A 27,719-nucleotide genomic window follows, 5' to 3' on the forward strand; every position below is an offset into this window, starting at 1 on the left:
GAGACAGAGATTGCGGTCCTTCTCACATGAGTTTGGTTCTCATCCATTTTTTATCTTTTACATTGACTTTGAAGTAATGATGGAGGAGAGTAGCACAGAGTACGCTCGCGCTCAGTGAGACAGCAAGGCAGTAATTGGCCGCTGGCATTAGAGAGACCTGCCGATAGCCTTGAGGCCTTGTTGAACTCTTAATTTAATGAGTGCGAACAGAGGTCGCAGAATGGGCTTAGGGTTTGGCTGCTAGAAAGGGAAATAGGAGAGAGAAAGGAACGAAAGGAGGTGGATAGAGGAAAGGGAAAAGAAGAGGAGGAAAGAATATTGGAAACAAAATGAGAGAGGAGAAAAAATTAAATGAAAACAACAGCCACTGGGTTAGATTGCAATACTGAATTGCTGCTCATATCTGATTTTTTTTTTTTGAATGACTGTACATATCTATTCTGGGATTTCTAATATCATATCTAATACCAATATGAACTGAAAAGACACGTGTTTCCTAAATAACAGCGAGCGAGCAAGCGCTGTGTCCAGAGAAAGTCAGAATGTCAGTCTCTTTGGTTTCCTTTGGTATAAAGCATCACACAGACCGGCTGGTTGGTGAATATGAGCGAGCTGTGTGCAGTTTACTGATATCACCTTACAGGATTTCTGGGTATTGAAGTTCAAATTTTTCAAACTCTTACTTCTTGCTGCCATTTGGAGCCGCCAACGTGAAAAAATGCCCAGTGCAGCAGTCGACCCAAATTTCTATGTTGTATCGCAAAACTCTTATTGTCTCTCAATCATCTAGTTACCAGACCATTCCTTCTAACTCGAGAGGAAATCTTGATTTTGTTTTTTTCCAAACACTTCGTCTCGGGGAAGGAGCAGCAGTACAGCAGTAGTTCAGAAAGCATGCAGTAAATTTGGACAGTACAGTCAAGTACAATGGCTGTTGCATTTTTCCAGTACAACAGTTTTGGAAAAAGTACTGTGGTACCTGATTTGAGAAATGATAGAAATTTATATTTTTTCAGATCCAGTCCTCTGTTTCATTGTTTGTCATTTTCTTTTGTTTTTCTGGAGTGGGTGGGCGGGGGGATTGTGAGATGATGAAATGTGAAAAAATGTATTTCTACAACACAAATCAATTACAATATCTTACATAATCTTTGTGATGAATGCCCTTTCCTTCTAAAATAATTATTTGTATCCTCTTGGCTTCTTCCAATAATCAATCAAGTAGATTAGTGCAGAAAGGGAAAATACAAATGAGTACTTGGTGTTCAGTGTGCGTTAACACCTGGAACAGAGAGTTGTGAGTGGGCATTGCTTGTTTTTTTGGGGTTGTGAGCCATAAATGTTGAGAACCACTGGTCTGCTTTGTAGTGTTTTGTGTCATGTTACTGTCCCGAGTCCAAGATGAGCACATATTGTAAGTTAAAAGAGAATTTTATTTGAATTTCAAAGGAATGGGTTGACAGGCCATAAAGACTAGAGGTTGGTTTAGTATTCAAGTTTCAGGCTAGCAGTTGAAATATGGGGCTCAGGAGACAGCTAGATATGAATATAAATCTTAAATTATTTTCCATGATCTCAAATGCTCAAAGAATTAATTTCCATTTGTCCCATTCATTCAGTCTCAGGGATCATGAAATCCTAATTGGGATGCAGGCCTAATGCATAAATTCTTGCACACTCCCTGCCTGACGCACGCACACACGCTAGGTTATGTTTGCTCATTTCTATCACAGTCTGTTGAGCTCACTGTGCAGCTGCGAAGGTTTTGTGAAGGTGTTTTAAAATGCTAATGCTATGTGTGCTCCGGATTGATGCTAATTAACGTGGAGACGGCTCCCCACCTTGACTCGGCTGGCACAGAAGTACAGGATGTTCTCTAGATTGTATCTGTAAATTGCACCCTTGATTGGTAGACGATTGAAAGTGAATATGAAGGGAGGGGCGGAAGATAAAAATAATACCTGAGAGTGTTCTTTACTCGGCTTATGCGTACGGAGGTGGTGCGGCGAGGTATGAGGCAAAGCTGAGAAAATGAGGGAAGTCTTAACTCGCTCCCTAGTTACCACAAGAGCAGGGATAGCAACCAGTAAAGCCCAGTGCTTTATGGGAATTATCAACACAGTTGTTGATTTCATTCCCCTACTGTCGGCTCGTTTGTTTGCTTTAATAGGTAAAAATACCGTAGGCTCAGTGTCAATTTAGGGGAAAACTGAATCCCATTTTGTTACGGCACTTTTTGCTCCAAACCCCTCCTTTGGTGTATTTTGGTACACCAGAAGAAGGTAAGACCGCACCTTCTCATATGAGTTTGGCTCTCATCCTGTTTTTGGTTAAATTTAATTTTGATTTCCTATCTATCTGGTTTCTTTTTGATCTCTGTGCTTTAGTGAGTTCTGTTGCCAGTGGAGGGGTGAAGTTGCCAGTGCGATAAGAGATAAAACTCAACACATTTGTTTCCTCTGGTCCTTCTGGTTTTTGAATCCAGGTTCTCTGCCTTTCCCTGTATAACTCTGTTCCCTCTCCTTGAACAACAATACAAAATGCTGTGTTTGGTGGTGCGAACAGAGGTTTTCGATGGGAAATGGATTAGGATTCTTTCGATAAGTAAATACGTTATCTGCTTCCACAAACATGGTGATGATTTGCTGGCTGCCAGTCTGCCATTTCCAACATGAATCAGACGAGCTTATCAGGCCAGCAGCAGCACTTTATTGCCCCAGGTCCTCTTTTCGCTTAACTCTTTTCACCCAGACCTCTCTTTGTTTTTTTGCCTGCTTCGACTTTTCTGATGGAAATCGGAAGAATCCCAATCATTTCTCCCTCAAAAACCTCTGTTTGCACCCTCAAACACAACATTTTTTAAGTAATTTTGCTCCAGTGTAGAGCTATTTCAAGTTGGAACTCAAAAATAACCTAGAAATGCTTGATGCGTCGTTGTTTACATTACATGAACATCATCTATAAGGGGCTGAGAAGGGGACAGAGTTGGGGAATATTTCAGTAGTGGTCGGACTCAACAGACATTTAGGCCCCATTCACATGAGCATTTGTGACATGTCAAAAAACGGACAATATCCCATGTATTTCAATGACACCTACGCGTTAACAGATGATATGGATTGACAGAGTCCAGATCGTGAAAATATCGCAACCCAATCCGTCAAAAAAGTTGAAACTGCTTGAACTTTTGACACCGTGCAGGTAAACATCATCCACTAACGGACATCTTCAGCCAGTGAAATTTGTACAGACTGCTTCAAAACGTTTTTAATGCTACTATCTCTAAAAACACAAATTGCTGAATACATAACCTTGACTGTACTTGTGAAAAGGCTGTATATGCATTTACATTTGATCCTATTAGGAGTTTTATGTTTCAATCTAATAGTTTGGTTCAAAATCAGGCAGTAAACCATAATTTACTAGTTTTTGGTCGGTGAACTTCCATTTTGGGCCAAACCAGATGAGTTACAGTCGACTTTGGCATTGAATAATATGTCACTTCTGATTGATAGAGCTGACTATAGGCTGGACACCAGTACTACATCAATTCTGAACGGTGGAGCTGACTACAGACTCGATGCTAGTGGTACCTTACTTTTGATTGGTGGAGCTGACTACACACTCGACACTAATGATGCATCACCTCTGATTGGTGGAGCTGACTACAGGCTTGACACTAGGGTTACATCACTTTTGATTGGCAGAGCTGAGTACAGACTTGACGCTAATGCTGTATAACTTTTGATTGGCAGGGCTGACTAAGGACTCATGTCTCACATACCCAGTGCTGAGGAATCTGCATGAGAATGGCTGCAAAAATTGGCCCAAGGCTACTTTTTAGTACTAAAACTACAGAGGCTGCTGATATTTCATATGCGTACTTGTAGCTTGAAAAGACTTGAAAAGTATTTGTAGAGTTACAGAATCCTCCCTCCTCTCCTCTCTTTAGACTCTGGCAGCTATTAAAGAGCTAGAATTAAGGTAGAATTAACCAGGCTCTGGAGTGAAAGATGCTTTCAGGGCTGAGTGCCTCTGAGGATGTAGAATACACTTTGAACACATACACATACACAGAGGCATGGCTCTCTCTCTCTCTCTCACACACACACACACACACACACACACACACACACACACACACACACACACACACACGGTTAGAAAACTGCAACTGCTGCCTATATAGACGTGTCAATGCATTATTCAGTAATGGTTGTTTTGTAGCCTAAACTGTTGAAAGTGCTGGGACCCATAGGGATGTGTGGCAGGTGTGAACTATACCAATGGCAAAATGTGTGTGTGTGTGTGTGTGTATACCAGGTATCTCAGAGCCTGCCTAGTCTAGTTTCTCAAAAACATTTACGCACACACACACACACACACACACACTTAATGGAATCTTTCACAAATTGTCTCTTTAGGCTTGTGTGGATTTCAAAGATTACTCAAGTTTTCTTGACCAAATGTCAGTTTAAGTGTTTGAGTTTCCTTTCAAGCCTGAGTGAATCAGAGGGAAGTTTTTTTGTTTTGTTTTCCCCCTAGCTCTACTTTGTCAGCCTTTCCCTATAGTCCACAATGTAGCTGTAAGAGCAAAAGAAGAAGACTAAAGCTTAGAAACTTTTTTTTTCAAATTTATTTTTATTGAAACATTGATAAAATCACTTATTGCTGTAATTATATTGTCTTTTACATTTTTTTTTTTTTTTTTTTTACAAATGAGAACAATAGAAGACCCATTTCTATATATACTGTACCCATTTACATCTGTATTAACATATCTCCATATAATCTTATATATATTTACTTATATTACCTATTTTTCTATAGACGTCAACATCTACTCTTGGTCTTCCAAAAAAAATAAAAAAATAAAAGGATAATAAATAAAAGAAAAATAAACATAAAATTAAAACTAGTTAAAAGTACAGGATAACAACATTCTCTTTTTCTTTTTTAACAGTTGTATCTATAACTACATTTTCTCTTGAATAGAGAGTCAGTTAAGTATTACAGTTTAAAGCTCAGAAAACTTACTGGAGCGACAACCCACTTTAACTATCTTCCTTTATTTCTTTCCTTCCTTCCTTCCTTCTTTTCTCCCTTCCTTCTCTCCTCATCTCTCTCTCTCTCAGGTGATGCTGGCTGCTTCCTATTGGTCGCTGCTGGCGCCGGCGATCGACATGGCGGAGGATTCTGGGAAGTACGGCTCGTTTGCCTTCGTGCCCGTGGCGGTGGGATTCGCTCTGGGGGCGGCCTTCGTCTACCTCGCTGACCTCGCCATGCCCATGCTGGTAAGAACCTTGAAAGGTGGAAACTCCCATACAGATGTTGTTTACCGAGGAAAGAAAAACACAGTCTTTATGCAATTATGCTGATACTGAATGCAGCGTCTATACGTTAAGGATGTGTATCCAGCATTCATGTGTAGTTCACATCCGTTGTCGATCTTGCACGCGATAATTATGAACATCGATTGGAGAAAATGAGGCAGTAGAGAGTTGTCAGAATACGCAGAAAGAGCAAGTGTAAAAAAAACAGAATGGGAGATGAATATAGAGAAACAAAGAGAAGGACTCGTCAATAGAGGGATGCTAGAGCCATTATGTTATTGGTAAGAGAAAGAAAAACAGATATAGACACAGACAAAGAGGCAGAAACACAAGGTTCATTTTTCTCTGAAGTTATTTTGCGCAAGTGCTGTAAAGACAGGATTTCCAGATAAACTGTAAGGACAAAGATGAACTTTATTGATCCCCTGAGCGGACGGTGGCTCATTGCAGCAGCAGAGAATAGAGGCGGAGGTTGGCGAACAAACTTTGTTGCAGTTTGCCCAGGCTGGGCTTTTGTGTAGCTTTGGTTATGACGTACTTGCTACCAAATGACAGTAAAAAATAGTATGGAGTTTTTTTTTTCCCATGACACCAGAAGCCCTCTAACGGCTGCTCTATGGCCAAAGCTCTTACTCAGCCTTTTGAGCTCTACATAGTTAGTTACTCCCTGGTAAAATAATTGTAATGATGCAGAGCCTAAAAAAGGGAAATGGTTCTTGAAATCTGAGGAGAAATTTGAAATCGATGCAGAGTTACATTAAAGTCGGCATTGATACTCGCGGACGGATATTTGAATGATCGATCTTATGACCCTTTCAAAGCTTGCATTTAATCCAACTGTGTAAGATGTGATAAAGAATAGAAAAACTGGGGACAGGGAGAGACGGGACTGAGGCGGACAGACGTGATGCTGAACACTACAGAGGGAGCAGCAGAGAACAGCTGTTGCCTTAAGCTCCTGCAGTCACACCAGGACAGCAGCAATGATAGGAATTGCATATGAAGGAGAGGGTGACACATCACCGTCATGCACACCCATACAAGCTGACACACATACACACACGCACACACACACACACACACACACAGTCTAGCGAGGACAGCGGAGAGTTGAAGCAGAGGGTGATACATCACCTCCATACATACACAAACAAGCAGGTGCACATGTACATGATATAAAGTACGCAGGTTTGTGGCTTTTCAGTGATTTAGTTTTTTGTTGGATTTCAGATTTTTTCATTTCTAATGGTGTTTTACTGCTTTTCCACGGTCCTGATAGCATCCCCCTGATTAGGGTTTAGGTCGACTTTCTGCTTGAATTAACATTATAAAACAGTTACTCAAACATAGTGTGAGTTTTGAGCTAGTTTTTCTGTTCTATATAGTGTGTGTTTGCATGTGCATGTGTATTTTATGTATGTGTGTGTCATTAGGGAGCCATTTACTGTTGTTTGAAGCTTGGTAACTGTGCAATAATTCACGCTATTTGTACTTTTCATTCTGCTTCACCTGTTATTGCTGAGTAGTATTCAACATGGACAGCTACCATGGTCCTGCGTGCACTCTCAGTTCTTCAGCAAGTTCTTTCAGTTTTGGCTTGCTAGATATTGGTTTACATCATTATGTCTCAATGAAATCTCCACATGTAGCACACATTAGTTTCAGGATTGGTTATAAAGTCTTATATTGCTTATTGCAGGTTTAAACAGCTCACTCAGTTATTTCCAACTTTTCCACCAAACTCAATAGAGGCTAATTGGACGGCTGACCCTCCCGGCTTCAAACGGCCCATGCAGCAGTTTATACGCTGAATTGTACCAACAAACGTGAGCTAAAGGGAGGGCTTGACCTTCCTGGCTTGAAACGACCTGCTGTACAGTAACCGCACTGTAGAAAGAGCCACAGGCTGAAGGGATGACTGACCTCTCTGGCTTGAACTGGCCCAGAAACAGAATTGTATCAGCAAACAACAGGCTTAACCGTTTAAAACCATTGCCCACATCCCTCCACTCCTCCGCCCTGGACACTTTGATCCCTACAGTACCTATAGTGCATGCATTTTTAGTATGGGTCGCTCCAGCAAGACTCTGACAGTGTGAGTGGCATGTTGCACAGTACGGCTGAAAGAGAGACAAAAACTCAAATTGCGATTATTTGACAGAACATTTGCGATTTAAAGTTCGATTCATATCATCACAAGTTGTTCTTGTCATGAATTTTTTAGAACTTCAAAATTGTTTAAAGAAAAGTGACTTTGTAAAAAAAATAGATGTCAGTGTGCAGGAGTTACTGAGTTTGAGTCTGATGAAAGGTTTTCACCGATATTATATTTGATTCATGGAACAAAGATTACCTGAAGCTCTAAAACACTTCAGAAATCCGGTTTGGACGCAATTAATTGGAGCCTCTGTGATTTGGAAATTGCAGAAGTTCTTATTGCATTTTGGTTTTTTTTGTTTTTTTTTCGATTAATTGTTCAGATCTATTATACAGTGTACTCACGGATCCTTAACAAGCCTGTAAAATTATGTAAATTTAAGGCCTTAAAAAGTATCAAAATGACTTAATTATTGGAGGTCTGTTTTTTTCACCATGCATTTTGTAGTACATTATGCAAAATGTTTTTTGTTTTTCATTCTATCTGCTTTACTAAACAAAATTGGATTTCATGTCAACAATTAATTTCTAGTTGTGCTTTTTGACTGGTTTGTTTCTTTATTTTGGTTGTTTAATTGGTCTTAAATTCAATTAAGGTGAGAAAAAGATTTAAATTTGGCGTTTGAGCTACACAGGACCACTTGTTGACTGATTTCACATTCCCTCCTCGCCTCCCGCTGTTTTTCTTTGCTACATCACATCATTCATGTCTTTCCATCCTTCTTACCCCTCATCTCTTCTCCCTCTTTCTCCATAATCCATCCTCCTCTTCCCCCCACATCCCTGTTTTTCTCCATCTTCCCACCTCCGTCTCTGCATCCCCCCTCCATCACCTCGTCTTTCGGTTCCTCCTCAGCTCCCCACGGCCTTCCTTTCTCTTTTCGTTTCTCCATCTATTCTACCTCTTTCCCTTCTTCCTCCTCTCCCCCTCTCTCCTGGTTTCCCTAGTGATGGCAGTGGCAGTGTGGGGCTGTGATGATGGCTAGCGTGTAATCAACAGGGAACATAGGGGGTCCTCCATATACACACACACACACACACACACACACACACTGGGGGGTCACTGGTGTTTGGACAGCTGCTGGTGCCACTTTTACTGGCTCCTCAACAAACACTGGGGCTGAATGAGAAGAACGATGGAGGGAGGGCGAGATGAACGGAGAGGGAGAGCTGGGGTTGACGGGGAGAGAGGGATGGGGCGATAAGGTAACGGACGGAAGGGAGGTTGGGGGCGAGAGACAGTTAGATGTAAGGGAGAGAGAGAGAGAGAGAGAGGTTGGCAGAGAGCAGAAAACAGAGCTAAGAGGGCTTCCCAGCTTGGTGATGAAGACCAGGTAACTAAGAGACTATGTAATGGTTCCAGTAACACATTTTATCACTCCTCCTCTCTCTTTTTCTCACCCCTCCTCCCTCTCTCTTTTCTCCTGCCTACAGGACCTTAAAAAGTCTTGAATTGTTGGAATTTAAGGTCTTGAGAAGTATTAAAATGTCTTAAATACAGTAAACAGAGCTGTTATTTTTTCTCACTATGTATTGCAGATTCACTTTATTTATATTTATTATTTAGTGGTGCTGACAGATTTTTTACCTGCTGTGATATTAGTCGAAGCAGAGTTGGAAAGTGAGGCAACCAACATGAGGCAAATGCCATGAATTGTGTAGTTTAACCAAAAGATGTTAATGGCATGAGCTTTAGCCTCAGTTTTATTTTCTATTTTCTGTTGTATTATAGTTGCTCTTCCAGTTGGTCACATTAAAGGGGCATTAAGTAATCTATGGCTTTTATTGACAACCAAGGGATTGCAACAACATCAATAGGTTGCATAGTTTATGATGAGTTTTTGAGTTGTTCATAATAGAGACAAGTAAGCTAGCTAATGTCACAATACAAAATACTGTAAAAATACTGATTTGTCATTTGCTTTTTGACTTGAGAACAAAATCTCTTGCAGTGCTGGTCCCTTGCTTGTAGCTCCATCCTCCAAGACTTGGAAGTGTCTTGAAATTGCAATCGTCTGGAGGTTTTTGTTCCAGTACGGGTCAGAGTACGGGTCAGAAAGTGAGTTTGAAATCTAAAAATCTCAGCACCTGGCGAAGTAATCGTTAAGTCAATGGTGTTGATCAACGACCGTCATTTGTGTCGATCACAGTCCCGCAGATATGTTAGGGTCATTTTGTGCTATGGGGCAGTAAAAATTCTATTTATTGCACCTTTTAAGTTTGACCCACATGCATGTCATGTCAGATTAAAACAGGACAGGGTGCGGAAGATACACCAAACATGTTTTATTTTCATCACAGGACATCATGTCCCTAAACATTTAATTTCCTCGTGTCCTTTTTCTTGTACTGCCCACTGTCATTAGCTGTGTCTGCTTTTGCCATCTTTTTGTTTTTGTTTGTTTTGTATTTTGCTTGTTAAATCGGTCCAATTCCCGGTAGCGTTAAAAAAAGGTATTAAAAAGTCTTATATTTGGCTTTTCTGAAACCTGTGTCATCCCAAACATGGAATCTCCGGCCCTCATTTGTGCTCCACTGTCTCTAGGTTGAAACAAAACAGTCACTAAAAGGATGGAGGATGGGAGGGCGAGCAAAGAGAGAGGTAGAGAGAGGGAGGGAGAGAGAGAGAGAGGGAGAAATGGAAGTGACAGCGAGATCTTGTTATTGTTTCCATTCTCTCATTTATGTATCTGCATGTATTTCCATCAGATACAGTTTGTGTGTATCTGCAAATGCAATCATGTATCTGCTCTCACTTGAATGAAATACAACGCCACCCTCTCACCTTATTATCCCTCCTCACCTACCTTATTAGCCGTCACCATAACAACCAACAGCTGCCGGGAGCTAAGGAGGTGTTGGCAGCCCCGGACGGGAGTGTTGCATTGTGGTATATATCACCAGATCTGGGTTTCTGTCCGCGGTATACGGGTGGCGCTAAGCCAAAGGGACGGCGGTAACAATGACCGGAGCACAGCAAACACATGACATCTTCTTTGTGTACCGTGTCTGGGGAATGGCTGTCTTACAGGATTGAATGACTGGGATGTTTAGTCATGGTTACCCAGGAAACCGTTGGGACCCTCTCACTGTAAGGGCATGTTCACACCAGGCATGTTTGGAGCGCTTTATTCAAACTCTGGAGCCTTTACTCCTTTAGATCGGTTACTTTCGGCCAGGTGAGAACGATGCCATTTGAACTCCGGTGGCACCAAACAACTGCAAGAGGACGCCTGAAAATGCAGGTGTCAGTCCTCTAACAAGAGAACTGCGGTGCGGTTCGTTAGGAGTGAGAACGTAATCCGACTCCAGGAAACGACCACAAAAACGCAATGGTTTATGGGTATAAGGAGGTGAATGTTGACGTCTGATAGCCGGCAGTTCCTCATGCTTGGAGAGCCGAGCAGAACAAAATGAAGCGAGGTCAAACCGCAGTCTGGGCTGATGCTCATATTCAGATATTTCTTCATGTGTTCCTGAACTGGTTTGAATACCAGAGAAGAAGAGCGCACACAAGTCCATCATGCTTAGCTTAAGTCTGGAATCGGATTTGTTTTGGATACATGATACACTGATGAAAGCTTGAAAACGGCCGTGTGTTCCAGTTTTTTCCAGAAATGACCACATCGAAACACGTTTGCCTATCAATTACTGTTATCGATTCCTACTTTTTTTTGCGTCAAAATGGGAGAACAAAGCGATGATTTGTCTCTTTGGTCCCTGGTCTGCTGTGTAAGTGAGTGACTGTGAGGCGTAGTGAGGCTCAGACAGCAGAGTGTGTCCAGTTCAGTTCAGTTCTCCGCAACATGGCAGCAGTTGTCTTGTAGCTGAAGCATGTAGCAGCAGAGCGAGCATGAACATGAACACACACTCTCCTCACTACAAAACAACACAAGCTCCCAGTCACTCGCACACACAGTGTACAGACAGTTATTTACCAGGTTTGGATGCTGGAATCATTTTGGAACTCGGGATTAGTAGAAATTTGATTAATTCAGTTGCAGTGTGGGCAATCGAACAGTGTAGGCGGAGCTTGGATTTTTCTGTGGGTGTTGCTCTTTTCTTTGTCTGTTCAGCCCTGGCGGCTATCACTGCTCATGCTAACTACCCAGTTCTTCTTCTTCTGTTTATTCCAAACAATCCGGAAATGTAAAATGCATCACTCGCTGTGCGGCAGAGGATTTTTCCCAGGAAAAAGCTACCAGACACGACTGTTTAGAACAGACAATCTCACAAAACCTTTTGTTTATATGAAAATTGATTATTTCCTGATACTTGTTTATTGGTGTAGAAGATGATGATGAGGTGTGTGATGATGACCCTCAATTTTGGCTCGCTTGTAATGAAGGATTGTAAAAAGCTGGCACGTTTTGAAGACCGACTTAAGTCACACATCACTCAAAACAGTTGTGTTACATTTCATGGCTGTAGAAACAGGAGACTTGAAGTTTTCACATTTTCCAACATCACCAACATTACAAGCAACCAACAGTGAGGAGTTCAAGGGTCTGAGTCATGCTGCCCTCACAACAGATGTACTGTAACAAAACACTGTTGCCCTAGAAGAGTCATGCAAGATAGAGAAGTGGTAGGAACAGAAACATGAGAAAAAGGAGCAAAAGAGAAAGGCTGAAAGTTATTTTTTTTTAAAGTTCAGTTTAAAGCACATGAGATCAAGAATAGGGAGGAAGATAAAAGCGAAGTAGTATTTCTTGAAGAGAAATAATCTATTGTCATCACCTCACCATTCAAGTAGCATCTTCACATCCATAGGTTCTCTCTGCATACCGTAAATCCTCTAATAGTGGCCTGTAGTCAATTAAAAGCCGGGTCTCCGATAATGGCCGGGGCCGACACGAACAAATAAAGGCCGGCCTCAAATACAGGCCGGGGAAAAAAACAAAGGAAACAAGACTAGGTCAAAACCTAGTATATGGCTGCACCGTGTCCGTCTCTTCTCTCCACCGCTGTCCCCTCCACCGCGCCCATGGCCCGCATTGATCCTCCCGATCCAAGCCCCGGACCCCCGCCGAAATCTCGGCCGGATCACCGGGAACACATCCCGGGGGCACGGTTCTGGCCAGTGCCGATAGCTGGGCGCCGAAACCTTCCCCAGGCGGCGCCGAAACCTCCATGCTTGTCTGTGTCTCTCTCTCCACGACAGAACAGAGGGCTGTCAGGTGGACTGAGCTCGTGCATATGCATCGAAATAAACGCCGATATGATATAACTGTATAGATTCTATTCTTAGGTTCAGTTAGCTTCAGTTAGCTTCAGTTAGCTTCAGCTTACATGCAAACAACGGTGGAAACTCCTGGTGCCTGTTTGTAACTGTAGTTTGTAGTAACGTACAAGTGCCACAAGACGGCTCGGCCGGCGGAAGTCTCTGGAGCATGCCGTCGTCGATTACCGTAATTATCGTAATGCATTGCAGTGACAAAAAAACGGCTACCTAACGTACCCCAACAGAAGCAGATCAGAAAACAAGGAGGCTTCGTACTAAAATATGAGCAGATATACTTATCAAACAGAGGGAATTAGAAATAAAGGCCTGGTCTCTAATATAAGCCTGCTTCCAATAAAGGCCTGGTACCCTCTGCAGTTGAGGTAAATAAAGGCCCGGGCCAATATTAGAGGATTTACGGTAACTGGGAAACACACACACACACACACACACACACACACACACACACAGAAAGCTTAGCTCTCTGATAATGGTGCTATTGCACAAACATGACAGCCATCTGGGGAGCCATCTTTAAAGAACTGAGATAGCAACACACACACACAAACTATTTCTCTTTCTGTCTCTCTCAGACACACACACACACACACACATACACACACACACACACACACTCACGAGGGAGCAGTGCTAAGCAGACGGGCCCCATTACCTTTCCTTGTCGCTTCCCTCCCACATCTGCAGTCGTACGGTTTCCCCCCCTGTCCCAGTGGAGCCGTCGGTCGTATCCCTGTACTGACAATACATTGCACCTTATTACACCTCCACGCACAGGAGCACAGCTGACTTTATTACACTGTTTTGCATACAGAATGAGACATAATGGAAATCAGCCTTCTGGTCTGTTCATGATGCACTACTGTGATAAAATGAAGGAAAAATACAGTTGTTGGGAAATCAGTTTAAAATTCCTCTCCTGTTGTGTTTCAGCCCCTCCAACAGTGATTAAAACAACTTTTCAGGGGCGCCCCGGTGGCTCACTGAGTAGAGTGTGTACCATAAGGCTCAGTCCTTCCCGCAGCGACCCGGGTTCGAATCCGGCCCGCGGTCATTTGCTGCATGTCCTCCCCTCTTTCTCTCTCCCATGCCTTCCTGTCTCTCTCTCACTAACTCTGTCGAATAAAGTAAAATAAATCTTTAAAAAACAAAACAAAACAACATTTCAGCCTTGGAGGCATTCACCTGGTTTTGATTGATAATGGTTGTTAGAGACCACACAGATTCACTCTTAATTTTCTTCTGTGAAGCTCCAGTGTTTAGGATATTAAGGGGATATTGTGTATTTTGCACAGCTTGATTTTCATTGTTGAGCTCGGTGCCGTTCTTGTTTTCTCTCTTTGTGTGGGAGAGAATGTGATGTCAAACTGCCTGCCGCCCTGGGTGTTGGCAAACATGACTTAGCCTAATGCTGCACCAGTAAGATTTTTATGTAAAAATACTCCCATCTTATCAGCCTGGATCACAAATTGGGCCCGCAGTAGAGAAGAGTGCCCCATTCCCCCTAATTGAGAGGCTGTAGATTCGCCCTGTTTTCCCAAATTAATTGGCGGGGCAATGTCTCTGTGCACAGGAGGTAACAAATTGAAACTTAAGAGGAAAGTACAAAATGAAGACTGAACCTCTTCACCACCTTCACCTCCACCAGACTCTAAGAAGACACTGACAATTAAGAAAATTAAGTCCTTCAAACTTTCAAAACTTCAAACTTCAAGCTATCACTCGCTTCCACTTGGGGCTGGCAAAATGTGAAGTTGCCTAGTGCAGCTTTAGGACCTTTAAGACCAGCTTTACATACTATCCACAAAGTGGCACTTGTTTCACTAAATATTCAACATTTAAAGCTGCTTCTGCATTGGTTGTAAATGCCTCCAACAGTCACTTTTGGTGGAAGAGGACGAAGGAGTAGCTGCTGAACCTGTTTGAACAGATATTTCAATTTTATTGAAATACGTGCTGCTTGGTGCATGGGATGTCTGCCGAAATCAAAACGTCTTAAGTCATGTTCTAAGTACTTATGCTTGTCTTCCAGAAAAGAAACATTAAACTAACAAAATTCTGATCACAGACTTTGATGAACCCTCTTCAGACCCAGCCTGTATTTTGGACTAAAAAAGACCATAAAGATTCAAGGTTGCCAATTAAGAACAACAAAGACATGTTTAGGCACTGTATCATCTAAACATTGAGCTATGTGGTTAAGTCTGCACAACCAATCACTGAAGTTTGCTCATTAGAAAGAAACAGGATCACTGTGTTCACCCAGAAGAATATATGTCCAGGAATTTGTCGCCGATAATGTTGGCGCAGGGACATTTCAACAGTTCACATAGTGACAGAAGTACAAACTGGCACACATGGTACAGAGACAACAGGGTCTCACATTCAGTGCTTGGGGACATTTCTTTGTAACAAAAGCCACTGTCATCTAAACACTGAACTGAAGTATTCTGTTAAGTCTCCACAGCTAATTACTTGAGCTGCTTCTTCAGAAATCTGTTCTTCTTCCACAGCAGGAAGAAGTGCCTTACTCAAAGAGATTAGAAAATAGGGCTTGAGACTGTGAGGGTCCTCGTTCAAACCCCCAGGACTGGCTGGGGAAATTGTGAGGAAAGTGAATTAGAAATGCTCTCTTATCCCTCAGTAACTCCTTTTGAACCTGTTAGATCTTCTGCTGAGGTGCCCGTGAGCAAGGCACTTAACCCCCACCTGCTCCAGTGGAGACGGTGTGCTCAGTCAACCCTCCCTGGATAAATAAAGCTCCAGTCTGCGTCTGCACCAACCTAGCGAAGCTTTCAGCAAAATAACCCAGAGGGAAAATGGATAGCACGGCAAATGTTTCAGTAGGAAACCTCAAAGCATTATTTTGACCTGCAACCCCCAACTCAACCTGCACTAGCTCATTAAAACACACTCGGTGCTCAGTCAGCTTTACCTGGATAAATAAAGGTTAAAGCTGCACTAAACCACTTGGTGGCCGCAAATTGCAGCAAAACTGCACCCAGCACGCTTATGTTTACCAAACCCGGACGGTGTGTGAGCTCTTTATATCAAAGGATACCAAAGGGACAAGAGAGGCAAAAGATCATCAGAACATTGGTGAGTCCAGCTTTCTCTGCAGTTTTCTGAATTTTTACATGGAAAATAACATAAAGCACCTTATAAAGGCAGCAGTTTGAAGATGTTATTCCAAACAAGAGGGCTATCGCCGTGACCTGAAGGGAGTCATCCAAGGCCATCCCTACCCAGATTTCTAGCGTGCTCGTCCTCCCTCCCGCAGACATTAGACTGCCAAAGGAGCCACTGGAAGCGTTACGCGGTGATAGACGAGCCGGTGCTCAGAGACGCTGCAGCTAGCTGAATGTCTGGCGCGTCCGACCCACTGCGAAGCCAAATTGAGCTTTGATAATGTGGCGTATGCAATTTGTTGGGCGCTGTTCTCCAAAGCGCCTCGCAGCATGGTGTATTTTCAGCATGGGTGGCTCCTAACCCCCGCAGCATTAGTGCCATCCTCTGCCCATTGACCTACACGGGACCTGACCCGCCGTCTGTGGTGTTAAATCCTGTAGTGTAGTGTGTGTGTGTGTGTGTGTGTGTGTGGAGACTGGGATTCAGACAGCCAAGGCTACACATCAGCAGAGCGAGTAATATGAATAATCCAGTATTTTATATAACTACATGAAATAAAAAATTGGACATCGGCTGCGTTGTCCTTCTACTTTGCGGATGCTAATGGCTTGGCACTGTGAATTGATTTGAGAGCCCAGGTTTGGCTGCTATCTTTTCATCATCAAATAAAGTAGATCCAGCTGGAAACAGGATCAAAGGGATTGGACAAGCTAACTTATTGGACTGATTGCCTGTTTTTTTTTTTTTGCTTTGTTTTGCACTTGAAGATTTATTAGTAGATAGCTTCTGCGGCACATTTTTGTCTTTGATGTTCTCGCGGAAAGGAAAATGTCTTTGTTACTTATAGAAGCTTGTAATCTCTCTCTGTATCTGTCACTCTTTCTCACTTATACACACACACAAAAACACACACACAGACACATTTATGTTATTCTGTTAATCAACAGAATTCAAGTGGACGGTATCTAACCGTGAAGAAAGGCGTGAAATGAAAACCTCTGAGGGCAACCGTGACAAACCTGTTTCCACTAATCATCCAATTAATCACTCTCCGATCAAGGAGTAAGGAACGCGACATGCATACATGCTCACACGTACACGCACACACACCTGTGCGCACACACACACACGCATATGCACCCCTGAACTCCTGAAGGTTCCTCTCTGTGCTCGGTCCTTTTGTAAGCCGTTTGTTTATGCCTGTTTGGCCACGAAGGCTTTCATCTTTTCTTCTGTTGTGCTGCTTTGCAAAGTCCACTCTGGCTCTGTGACCCGGCCTCCCGCCTGTTTGAAGTGAGCCAGCATAATTGTCTCTCTGAACTGTCATTACTCCCCGCTGCCTCTTAATAACGTCATCTCCCACTGATGTGCATAGTGGAACACGGTGACCGATTAATAAGTACACGTCGGCCCTCTGCTCCCTCCGATTCATTTCTTATCTCCGTGCTGCTGTGGAGATTTATGTTGGCCTCTGAATAAGTGATGTTTTCCTTATCTGCGGCGCCGGGCCGGGCCGGGCCGTGGCGCTCCTCTGTGTGTTTAATGAATGATGCTGGGGAAACACTGATAGGCTATCTCACGCATGTTGAGGGGAAGGGGAGGAGACACTGGGACGGTTAAGCTGCAGGGTTAAGCTGCAGACTTCAGGGTGCTGAGTGTTCCTCGCTGGCATTTTTTGACATCAGAAAACTTGTCTGGTCATTTAAGCAGGATCATTTTGGCTGCGTGTCCACCAGGAAACTCTTCATAGCGCCGGCTTCTTTTTCTCATTATTTAGCGTTTTTTTCTCATTATTCAATGGGAAGGATGGGCTGTTGTGTTTTCCCCAAAGTCCCAAGAGCTTTACCTGTGTTTTGCTCCAAGAGAGCCAAGCAAAAGAAGTTAGAAATGTTTCAACTTTCAGCAAAAGAGTGCCACGCTTCAGCCCGGTTTTCAATAGCTTCAAAGCAACTGAAGGAGTCATGGCCAACACTTCTCGCAGCTACTAGCTAAAAAAAAAGAGGTGTAAGAATGAGAGAGACAGATGAAAGAGATTGACCTCTTCCACCCAAAACAGGCTTTTTCATCATCTGTACTGTACATGTAGAAACGTTGTTTTACAGTGTGAACAGAGAAGATGAGTATTGGCCGACCAATGGGCCCGCTTGACGACGCTTGACTTTCCATGCGACCGTTTTTGATTTTCGATGCAGCGCCCGCCGCCATCGCTATCTGAGCTTTTTCTGATTCAGCAGCCTTCTGCAAAACTTCCCCAGAGACTGACAGGAGAGCGGCTGATTAAAATAGCACCCAGCGTGTTTTACAGTCACGCACCGAGCGACTACCTGCCTGGTGACGGTGAGCTAATCCATTAAATGTGTGGGGGGTGGGGGGGGGGTCATCTGTGTTGAGAGGCAGGTCTAATTGGCCCTCAGCTTTGCGTGTCCTGTCCTCTATTTCCTGCTGCTGTGCCTCCATCGATATGGCGGGCCACGTCTTCCCCTTCCTCACCAATTTTCTTCTTCTTTCCCTTCATCCTCTCCTCCTTCTCCTCTATTCTCCTCCACATTCTGCACTTAAAGGTGCTGCATGTGGCCTTTTACATCAGTGAATCATCACCACATTAATTTTGAGACATTAGTGCAATTACTGTAAACAAATCAGAGCATCAGTGAGCAGCCTGTCAGCCTCTATCAGCCTCTACTCTGCATTTTCTATTGTTTCTCCCCCTTTTGGATTTAGAGGGAAATCTGCTGGATCGCTTTACGGCACAAAACAGAAACTGTTTTACTTTGCAAGTAATACACAACTTTATTGCAGTTCCTCTATTCTGACTGCATAGTTTAAACTGGCCTTTTATCAGTTATCGCTTATGGGAAAGGTGGTCCTAATTTTGAGAAACACAAAATGCACCTTTAAGCAGGTATATTTCCAGAGGCTTCCCCGCCACATTGTGTGTGCGTGTGTGCATCTGTGTCTGTGTGTGTGTGTGTGTGTGTGTGTGTGTGTGTGTGTGTGTGTGTGTGTGTGTGTGTAGGTGTGCATGGCCATCTGTGACTGTGTCTGTCAGGGTGAGAGGGTGCGTCAGCAAAGCGCCGCGGTAGTCAATGCATTAGTAATGGGCCCTCTGCCTCGCTTCAAGACCACCTCTTGGTGCGCTCACGTCATTAGACGCCCGTCCTCTCCTCCTCCTGTGTGTGTGTGTGTGTGTGTGTGTGTGTGTGTGAGAGAGAGAGAGAGAGAGAGAGAGAGAGAGAGAGGGAGGACAGAGAGAGAGAGAGAGAGAGAGAGAGAGAGAGAGAGAGAGAGAGAGAGAGAGAGAGAGAGATGGATGGCTAATTGTATCATTATAAGAAATTTACTTGTATAATCATGATATTGTAATAATTAAAAAATGTTACGCCCCTTATAATACAATCAATGCCAGTTAATGTAATAATATATGATGTCATCAGGAAAAAGTCTGAAGATGCAACAGATTTTCTCTTGTCACTCGTAAAGAAATGCAAGAAAAGGAGACAGGAAGCCTGCCATCTCTAGTTTAATCTAATCAGCTGTAACTTTGTCTCACTGTAACATTTGATGCATCAGGTCAGAATTTCCCAGCTTGAGTATCGCTGCCTGCCTGCGTCTGGTTTGGAACAGAGGTTAAAAGCACTGTGTTTTTGGTATTTGAAAAGGTTTGTCTGTCTGTTAATGAGTGGGTGTGTGGGAGAGAGTAAATTATATGGGACAAAATGATTGGCCTCTACTGGAGAGTTAGCTACAGATGAATAATCAAATTGCTACTTAAGAGGCTTCACCCTAACTTGTACCAACCGTAAATAAACTGCCAAATTCTACTTAACAGAGAGAAAAATGCGTCTTTGTGCCGACATAATTTGGCATTCAAGCCCGGGTCTCCAGCATGGCATTACATTGACATTACCTCTAAAATATCTTGTCCTTGTCAGATGACATGGGTGATTGTGTCATTTTTGTCATTATGATTTCCAATCTGCGACGTCTTCAAGTGGCCCATTCTTTAACTAATCCATTATGCCATGAAGAAATCCTTGCCTGTAAATGCATACAAAGATATATCATGACAAGACAATAGCCACCTAATGGCACAAGACCCTAATTACACAGGACAGGACACAAAATCATCAAACTCTTACCCTCAAATTCTACTAAACTCTACTAAATCTTCAATCTCAACCTGATTAAGGCAAAACTCTGTTGAAATTGTCATGTAAACACCATTATTCATTGGAGTAAAGTCATAATCTGAGTAAGCATTACCTGGTTAACACACCTACGTTTCAGTTTATCGGGGCATGTAAACACCTTTGCCGGATTTCTTTAGTTTTTTTTCAAACTGTGCATGTCAAAGGTCACCAGATGCAGTAACCCAGATGTTGTATCTACAGAGGAAACAGCATTTTATGTGGTTCAGACGTCGGTTCATTTAGACCTATAGGCCGATTATTAAATGAATCCATGTAAACCGGGTTAGTGGAGAACTTGTGTTACCGTGTAAACGCTGTAATCGAAATATTACCTCAAGCTGATTACTCCCAATAATCGCGGTACTGTTGTGCATGTAAACATACTGTCACATCACAGGCGGTTTCATGCATGGAGAATTCGGTTCTTAACCTGTTTACCTGCTTACTCCCGTATTAACTGGTTACCGTGGCGTGGAAACATCTTTCACTTCTGTTTTTTCCCCGTCTGCACCAACTCAGACTCTCACAGGGTTTTGCATTGGCAAGTTTTCTCTCCGTTTTACATCTGTAAACAGAAGCATAACCGCCCTCTCCTGCCAGCGCTGACTGCCAACTTCAACTTCAACTTACGACTGCGTACTTGCGGCCCGGTTAAAACGGTATTATGGTATTTCATGCTGGCGTCATCTCATGTCTAGGGGTGAGTGCATTTTCAGCAGCAGCTATAGCCCGGTGTCCTTGACGTCCGTGATTCATTCTAGTGAAAAGTATAATTGCCCCTAGCGTCGAGTTATTTTCTGCTCGTGCTACTCGGGTTCATCATTTATTTCCAGTGTGTTAGAAGTAAGCGGCTATTGCTCAGTCGAAGAGGGAATGGGTAGCTGACAGGTGACAGGAATATTCTCTTAATTGGATAACCAACAGGGAGACACAAGCTGCATGTAAACGGCTTAAACTGAGAAAGACCTTAACCAGTGTTTAGTCGATAGGCTGGATGCTCCATGCATGTAAATGTGGGCAGTGTTTAGTTCTAGTTGTGTTGTTTTGAAAGGAGATCATAGGGGAAAAGCGTCTGCACCGTGTTCATCAATAAGTAGAGCTTTGGGATTTTTCTGTTACGTGCACAAATGTGCTGAAACTAACTACAACACAGCCACAAGCTACAGCCAAACACTTGTTATAGTAGGTTACAGTTATCTGCTTTTTGGAGTATGTTTGCCATTTTGAAAAATGTACATGCCTTTTTTAATTGAACACCGTTGTCTTTGTGGGTTGCCATTCACTTTAGGATTTTTTTTACATGTCAGTATAGCAGAAAATCGTCACCAATATCGTCTTTATTTCAATGCACCAGATGAAGATGAACACGTGCGTCGGCCATTGAGAATTGAACCTTGCAACGTGAACGCAACAGTGGAGAAGCTTTCATTGATTTCAAGGGAAGCGATCCCTCAATGGCTGGTCGCAATGCCTGATGCCCAATGGCTGTTGTGGGGCGTGTGTGTGTGTGTGTGTGTGTGTGTGTGTGTGTGTGTGTGTGTGTGTGTGTGTGTGTGTGTGTGTGTTGAAGCAGGAGTGTTTCCCAGTAGTTAGATCCTGACAGGCTTTGCGGGTAGCGAGGGTCCAGCGGAGCCCCATGATTCATGCAGCCAGCAGCACGTCTCTGCCTCATTTATTCACCACATGGATACAGAGCTCATGCTCCATGCTGAATATCACATGACAGAAAAGGCACACTAGCCACCGTATGCGTGTGTGTGTGTGAGTGTGTGTGTGTGTGTGTGTGTGTGTGTGTGTGTTTTTCCTACAGCGCTGGCTGCCGTCCTGCTTACCTATGAATAATCATTCCCTTTTGAAATGTCACCTTCCAAACTCAGTGGCCCCAGGCGGATCACTCTGTGGAGGAGGTGTGTGTGTGTGTGTGTGTGTGTGTGTGAGAGAGAGAGAAGGAGAGAGAGAGCGAGGGAGAGAGAGAGGGAGAGGGAGGGAGAGGGAGAGAGACTACGACAGAAACCTAGATAGTGCTGAAACAATTATTATTATTGTTATATAAAAAATTAATTGATTCTAATTTTGCTAATTGATTAATCGTTTTAGTCATTTGTCAAGTAAAAATACCAAAGAGAGAGAGAGAGAGCGAGAGAGAGAGAGAGACATTGAGCGATATAAAAAGAGAGAGACCTCTAGAGCGTGTGTGTGTGTGTGTGTGTGTGTGTGTGTGTGTGTGTGTGTGTGCATGCGCCATAACAAGGTGATGGCATCTCCACTTGGTATTATCTCTCTCTTCATTCTCACTCACATCTCTAGGGATCTGCGTCACCATGGAAACGTCATTTATAGTCCATGGTCTTCTGCTGGTGTCGGTCTGTTGAAGCATAGTGCCTGCTCGCTAATTCGTCCACTGCTTGAGAAAACCTATAAAATATATACTGAACAATAATATAAACGCAACACTTTTGTTTTTGCTCCCATTTTTCATGAGTTGAAATAAAAGATCTAAGACTTTTTCTATGCACACAAAAGGCTTATTTCTCTCAAATTTTGTTCACAAATTTGTTTAAATCCGCTTCTCCTTTGCCAAGATAATCCATCCAGCTGACAGGTGTGGCATATCAAGATGCTGATTAAACAGCATGATTATTGCACAGGTGTGCCTTGGACTGCTCACAATAAAAGGCCACTCTAAAATGTGCAGTTTTATCACACAACACAATGCCACAGATGTCGCAAGTTTTGAGGGAGCGTGCAATTGGCATGCTGACTGCAGGAATGTCCACCAGAGCTGTTGCCCGTGAATTGAATGTTCATTTCACTACCATAAGCCGTCTCCAATTTGGCAGTACATCCGACCGGCCTCACAACCGCAGACCACGTGTAACCACGCCAGCCCAGGACCTCCACATCCACCTCCGGCTTCTTCACCTGCGAGATCGTCTGAGACCGGCCACCCGGACAGCTGATGCAACAGTTGGTTTGCAAAACCAAAGAATTCCTGCACAAACTGGCTCAGGGAAGCTCATCTGCGTGCTCGTCGTCCTCACCAGGGTCTTTACCTGACTGCAGTTCGTCGTCGTAACCGACTTGAGTGGGCAAATGCTCACCTTCAATGGCGTCTGGCACTTTGGAGAAGTGTTCTCTTCACAGATGAATCCCGGTTTTCACTGTACCAGGCAGATGGCAGACAACGTGTATGGAAAGAAAGGAGAAGCCGCACACTCGTAACTCCGATGCAAAAGTATGAATTTAATCGACGTTTCGGCACTTAATGCCTTCTTCAGGATAAAAAAATCACAGCATCTCAGTGACATCTATACTCTAGAAAACTGGTGTCCCAAATAATCGGCATCACAGGGTAATCAGCGTAAGCCTAGAGCTAGAATGTCTAGAGAGGCTGTTCACATGCATATGTCCATAATATTAAAGGACACACCAGAGTCAATATGAAGATTCACAGAGTCGAGAAAACAATAGAAAGGTTTTAAAATGCATATGCAATTAAGTAAATATAAAGAGAAAAAAAGTGCTCAGTCTACAACAGTAGAGAATTCAATAATGCATACCGACACAAATCGCATTAAATGTCAATATCAAGAACAGAGCAAAAATAACATCATATTACATAAGTAATGCCCATCAAGTCAGTGTATACATATGAGGGCATATATTTACAACCAATAGAAAACTAATCAATAACAATTTATCAGGAATAGGCCTACATGAAAAATATAAGATATGTAAGACCGGCCTATAAAAGAAAACTACAGAAAAGGTCAAGTTCTACGTTGAGGCCGAGAGGAGCCAGGGTCTTCAATCTGTGGGTCCCGGCTGCCTCTCGCCTCAGTAGTAGAGCTTCCAGGTCGCCACCCCGTCTTGGAAGGTCAACCTTCTCAATCCCTGTATAACGAAGAGAGGAGTACGGCAGCGTATTGATGCCACAGTGGGGAAACAAATCGGCTCAGTATCTCATTATAACGAGAAACCATTCTTGTTATAACGAGATCTTTTTCTCATTGTAACGAGAAACGTTTCTCATTATAATGACAAACTTTCAAATGTTATAATGAGAAAAAGATCTATAGCCTAATGAGAAAACAGCCTGTGGACATCGGAGAAATTGAGAATGGCTTGTTGACACGATTTAATCAAGTTGACTAGACTCATAGAATGAGACAACTCAGCAACAATCAGACAGGGCGGCTTCATGTTACATGGATCCATACCATAAACATGTATGAGCACGCGCACACACACACACACACACACACACAGTAATCTCTTACACACACAGTCACATAAGAAATCAGTATGGTGTTAAGTCTACAACATATAATGGGATGCTGGATGCTACAAGCTCCACACTGCATCAACAATAAACTGCACAAACATTTCACAATGCTCAGCTCTGCAACCAGCTGGCTGATACAGTCAACTCAACTCATCCTGACTCAGACACAATCAATATCTCATTATAACGAGAAAAGTTTTTCATTATAATGAGATATGTTGGTATGTCATTATAACGAGAAAAGATGTCATTATAACGTGAAAATATCTTGTTATAACGAGAAAAAGATCTTGTTATAACGAGATAAGTTTCTCGTTATAATGAGATAAGTTGGTATGTCATAATAATGAGAAAAGATGTCATTATAACGTGAAAATATCTTGTTATAACGAGAAAAAGATCTTGTTATAACGAGATAAGTTTCTCGTTATAATGAGATAAGTTGGTATGTCGTAATAACGAGAAAAGATGTCATTATAACGTGAAAATATCTTGTTATAACGAGAAAAAGATCTCTTATAAGATGTCTCTTATAACAAGATCTTTTTCTCGTTATACTGAGCCTATATTTTTCTCCCACTGTGACATCAATACGCTGCCGTGGAGGAGATAGAGTGGTTAGCTTCGATAAAATGTGATGCTACTGGATAGATTACGTTTCTACACTCCTTCTACATATTTCAGTTTACAACATTTAAAAACAAGCAAATCACAAATCAAGTTCCTGTCTGAGCATTTTCTAACCTTATTATAACACTTTTCTAGTGTCATGCAAATATAATATTAATAATCATCATCGTCATAAAAATATTTGTAGTGGTTGTAGTAGTAGTACTAGTAGTTGCAGTTGTGGCATTAGTAGTAGTAGTAGTAGATGTTCTAGTAGTAGTGAAAGTAGCAGTAGTTGTGGTAGTAGTAGTAGATTTTGTTGTAGTAGTTAGAGTAGTTCCACTAGTGATAATTGTAGTTGTTACAGTAGTGGTAGTAGTACTAGCAGTTAGCAGTAGTAGTATTAGTAGTAGAGGTAGATGTAGTAGTACTAACAGTAGCAGTTGTTGCAGTAGTAGTTGTAGTTGTAGTAGTACTGGCAGTAGTCAAAGCGGTTCCAGTTGCAGTAGTAGTGGTTGTAGTTGTTACAGCAGTGGTGGTAGTAGTAGATTTTGTTGTAGTCATAGTAATACTTGCAGTAGTTAGAGCAGTTCCAGTAGTGATAGTAGTAGTTGTAGTTGTTACAGAAGCGGTAGTAGTGCTAAGTAGTACAGTAGAGTTGTAGGAATAGTAAAAGTAGCAGTTGTTGCAGTAGTTGTGGTAGTAGTAGTACATTTAGCAGTAATAGTTGCAGTTGTTACATTAGTGGTGGTAGTTGCAGTGTTTGTATTAGTAGTAATTGTACTAGTAGTAGTAAAAGTAGTAGTTGTTGCAGTAGTGGTGGTAGTAGTAGATTTAGTAGTAGTAGTAGCATAACGTCGCTAACAGGTGAAAACCTTGTAACTCCAAATGTTGTGATTTTGATGTTTTAACTTCAATTGCTCCTCCTCCTCTTCCTCCTCTTCCTCCTCTTGGATTTATGAAACCTTTTAAAAACCAGTGAGATAAATGAGATACGAGGTTTTCACCCGACAACCGCCATAAGTAGTTGCAGGATGTTCCTCACAAGCTGCTTGATTGGAATGACAGTGCATGGAGCATTTTCATATTTCAATTCAACCAAGCCAAATCAAGCAAATCACACATCCTGTGAATCCTGAATCCTGCTGAAGGCTTTCTTCTCCTATCTCTGCCGCCCAGATATAGCAGGAGACACTTGTCTGCCTCTCTGTCTCTCTCACTCAGTCTGTCCCATTCATTCTCTCTGTCACTCACCCCTCCCTGCATCTATCTGCTTTAACACAGCATGTTAAGAAAATATTTTGAATTGCCAGCTGTGAGTATTTGGGCCTGTGTGTGAGCGGTGACTAAGAGGAGTTGCTAGAGGCAATATTTCTAGATTATGTCATCAGGGATGTAGTGGAGGGTAAACTCAGTTCACCCACTTTTTTAATATGCAAAATAGAGTTTATCTTCCTCTGTAGGCTGACACTAATCTTTATGAGGTTAATTTATTGTGTAAAGCATAGTGAGTAGTATCAAAATGATGTAGGTTATATGAAGATAGAGAAAAAAAACATGTTAATCCTCTTAAAGTATAATTGATTTTTCTTTATATTGGTAGTTGTTGGCATTACGATGATCAGCGAATGGAGCTCATATTTAACCCAACCTTGTGTTTTCCATGTTGTGTTTTCCATGTTTCCATGTGTTTTGATACTTATGTTAAATAAAAGCATGTTATGCAATGCAATAGCCTAAGTATTTTGACTATCATATCTTTTTGGCTATTAAACTAAACTAAACTAAAAGTAAAGTTTGAACTCTTAAGTCTGGCATTTTTGTTTTAATTTTTCTTTACTTTAACAGTATCAATCAAGTCTTTATGTCCAACGTATCATTATTATTATTATTATTATTTAGAGCTGCAACGATTAATCGATTAATCGATTAGTTGTCAACTATTAAATTAATTGCCAACTATTTTGATAATCGATTAATCGGTTTGAGTAATTTTTTAAGAAAAATAAGTCAAAATTCTCTGATTCCAGCTTCTTAAATGTGAATATTTTCTGGTTTCTTTACTCCTCTATGACAGTAAACTGAATATCTTTGGGTTGTGGACAAAACGAGACATTTGAGGACGTCATCTTGGGCTTTGGGAAACACTGATCGACATTTTTCACCATTTTCTGACATTTTATAGACCAAACAACTAATCGATTAATCGAGAATAAAAATAATCGTTAGTTGCAGCCCTATTATTATTATTATTATTATTTTATTTTTCTCTCTTGCCTCTGGCAGCAGAGCTGTGCACTGACATTGTGCACTATTGAGTGCTTCATTAGGTTCAGGGTGGGTTAGTAAAATGTAGCCTGAACTTGGACTGGTTCTGGTTGTGTACTTTGAGGTGTTGTGACGTTCAGACAAGTTTGTTTTTCCTGCCTGTGGCGAGTAGCTGCCTAGAGAGCCAATCAGCAGTCACTTTAGGTTTTAGAACAGGCATGGTGATTGGATGAAAGTTGATGTAAGATTAACCATTAAAGTACCTTTAATGGTTAAGCTTTGGCACCCGGTGCTTTATCATATTCCAGTAGTTGGTAGTACCGACATGTTTGTCCTGTTTTGAGCCCGCTCCGCATAACACAGCAGGACAAAGGCTCCTTATGGAACGGCTTTTCTTTCCAGCCGGGGAGAACACCCTTCAGCCCGTCTTTGATTTATACACGCACAAACACACACACACACTCGGAGTGGATCCTCTCGGCGGGCCTTTGATGGACAGAGTGGAG

At 42.3% G+C, this 27,719-nt stretch overlaps 1 protein-coding gene across 2 annotated transcripts in view; it reads left to right on the forward strand.

The window, feature by feature from the left end:
• slc39a11 (solute carrier family 39, member 11) overlaps positions 1–27,719 on the forward strand; it is a 136,859-nt gene that overhangs the window by 25,148 nt on the left and 83,992 nt on the right. For both annotated transcript variants that reach the window (XM_071907456.2, XM_071907457.2), the window contains exon 4: positions 5,136–5,294. In XM_071907456.2, coding sequence (XP_071763557.2) covers positions 5,136–5,294 — 159 coding nt within the window. The remainder of the gene's footprint in view (positions 1–5,135; positions 5,295–27,719) is intronic.

This window comes from Centroberyx gerrardi, chromosome 20 (assembly GCF_048128805.1).
Source record: "Centroberyx gerrardi isolate f3 chromosome 20, fCenGer3.hap1.cur.20231027, whole genome shotgun sequence".
NCBI classification, from domain to species: Eukaryota; Metazoa; Chordata; class Actinopteri; order Beryciformes; family Berycidae; genus Centroberyx; species Centroberyx gerrardi.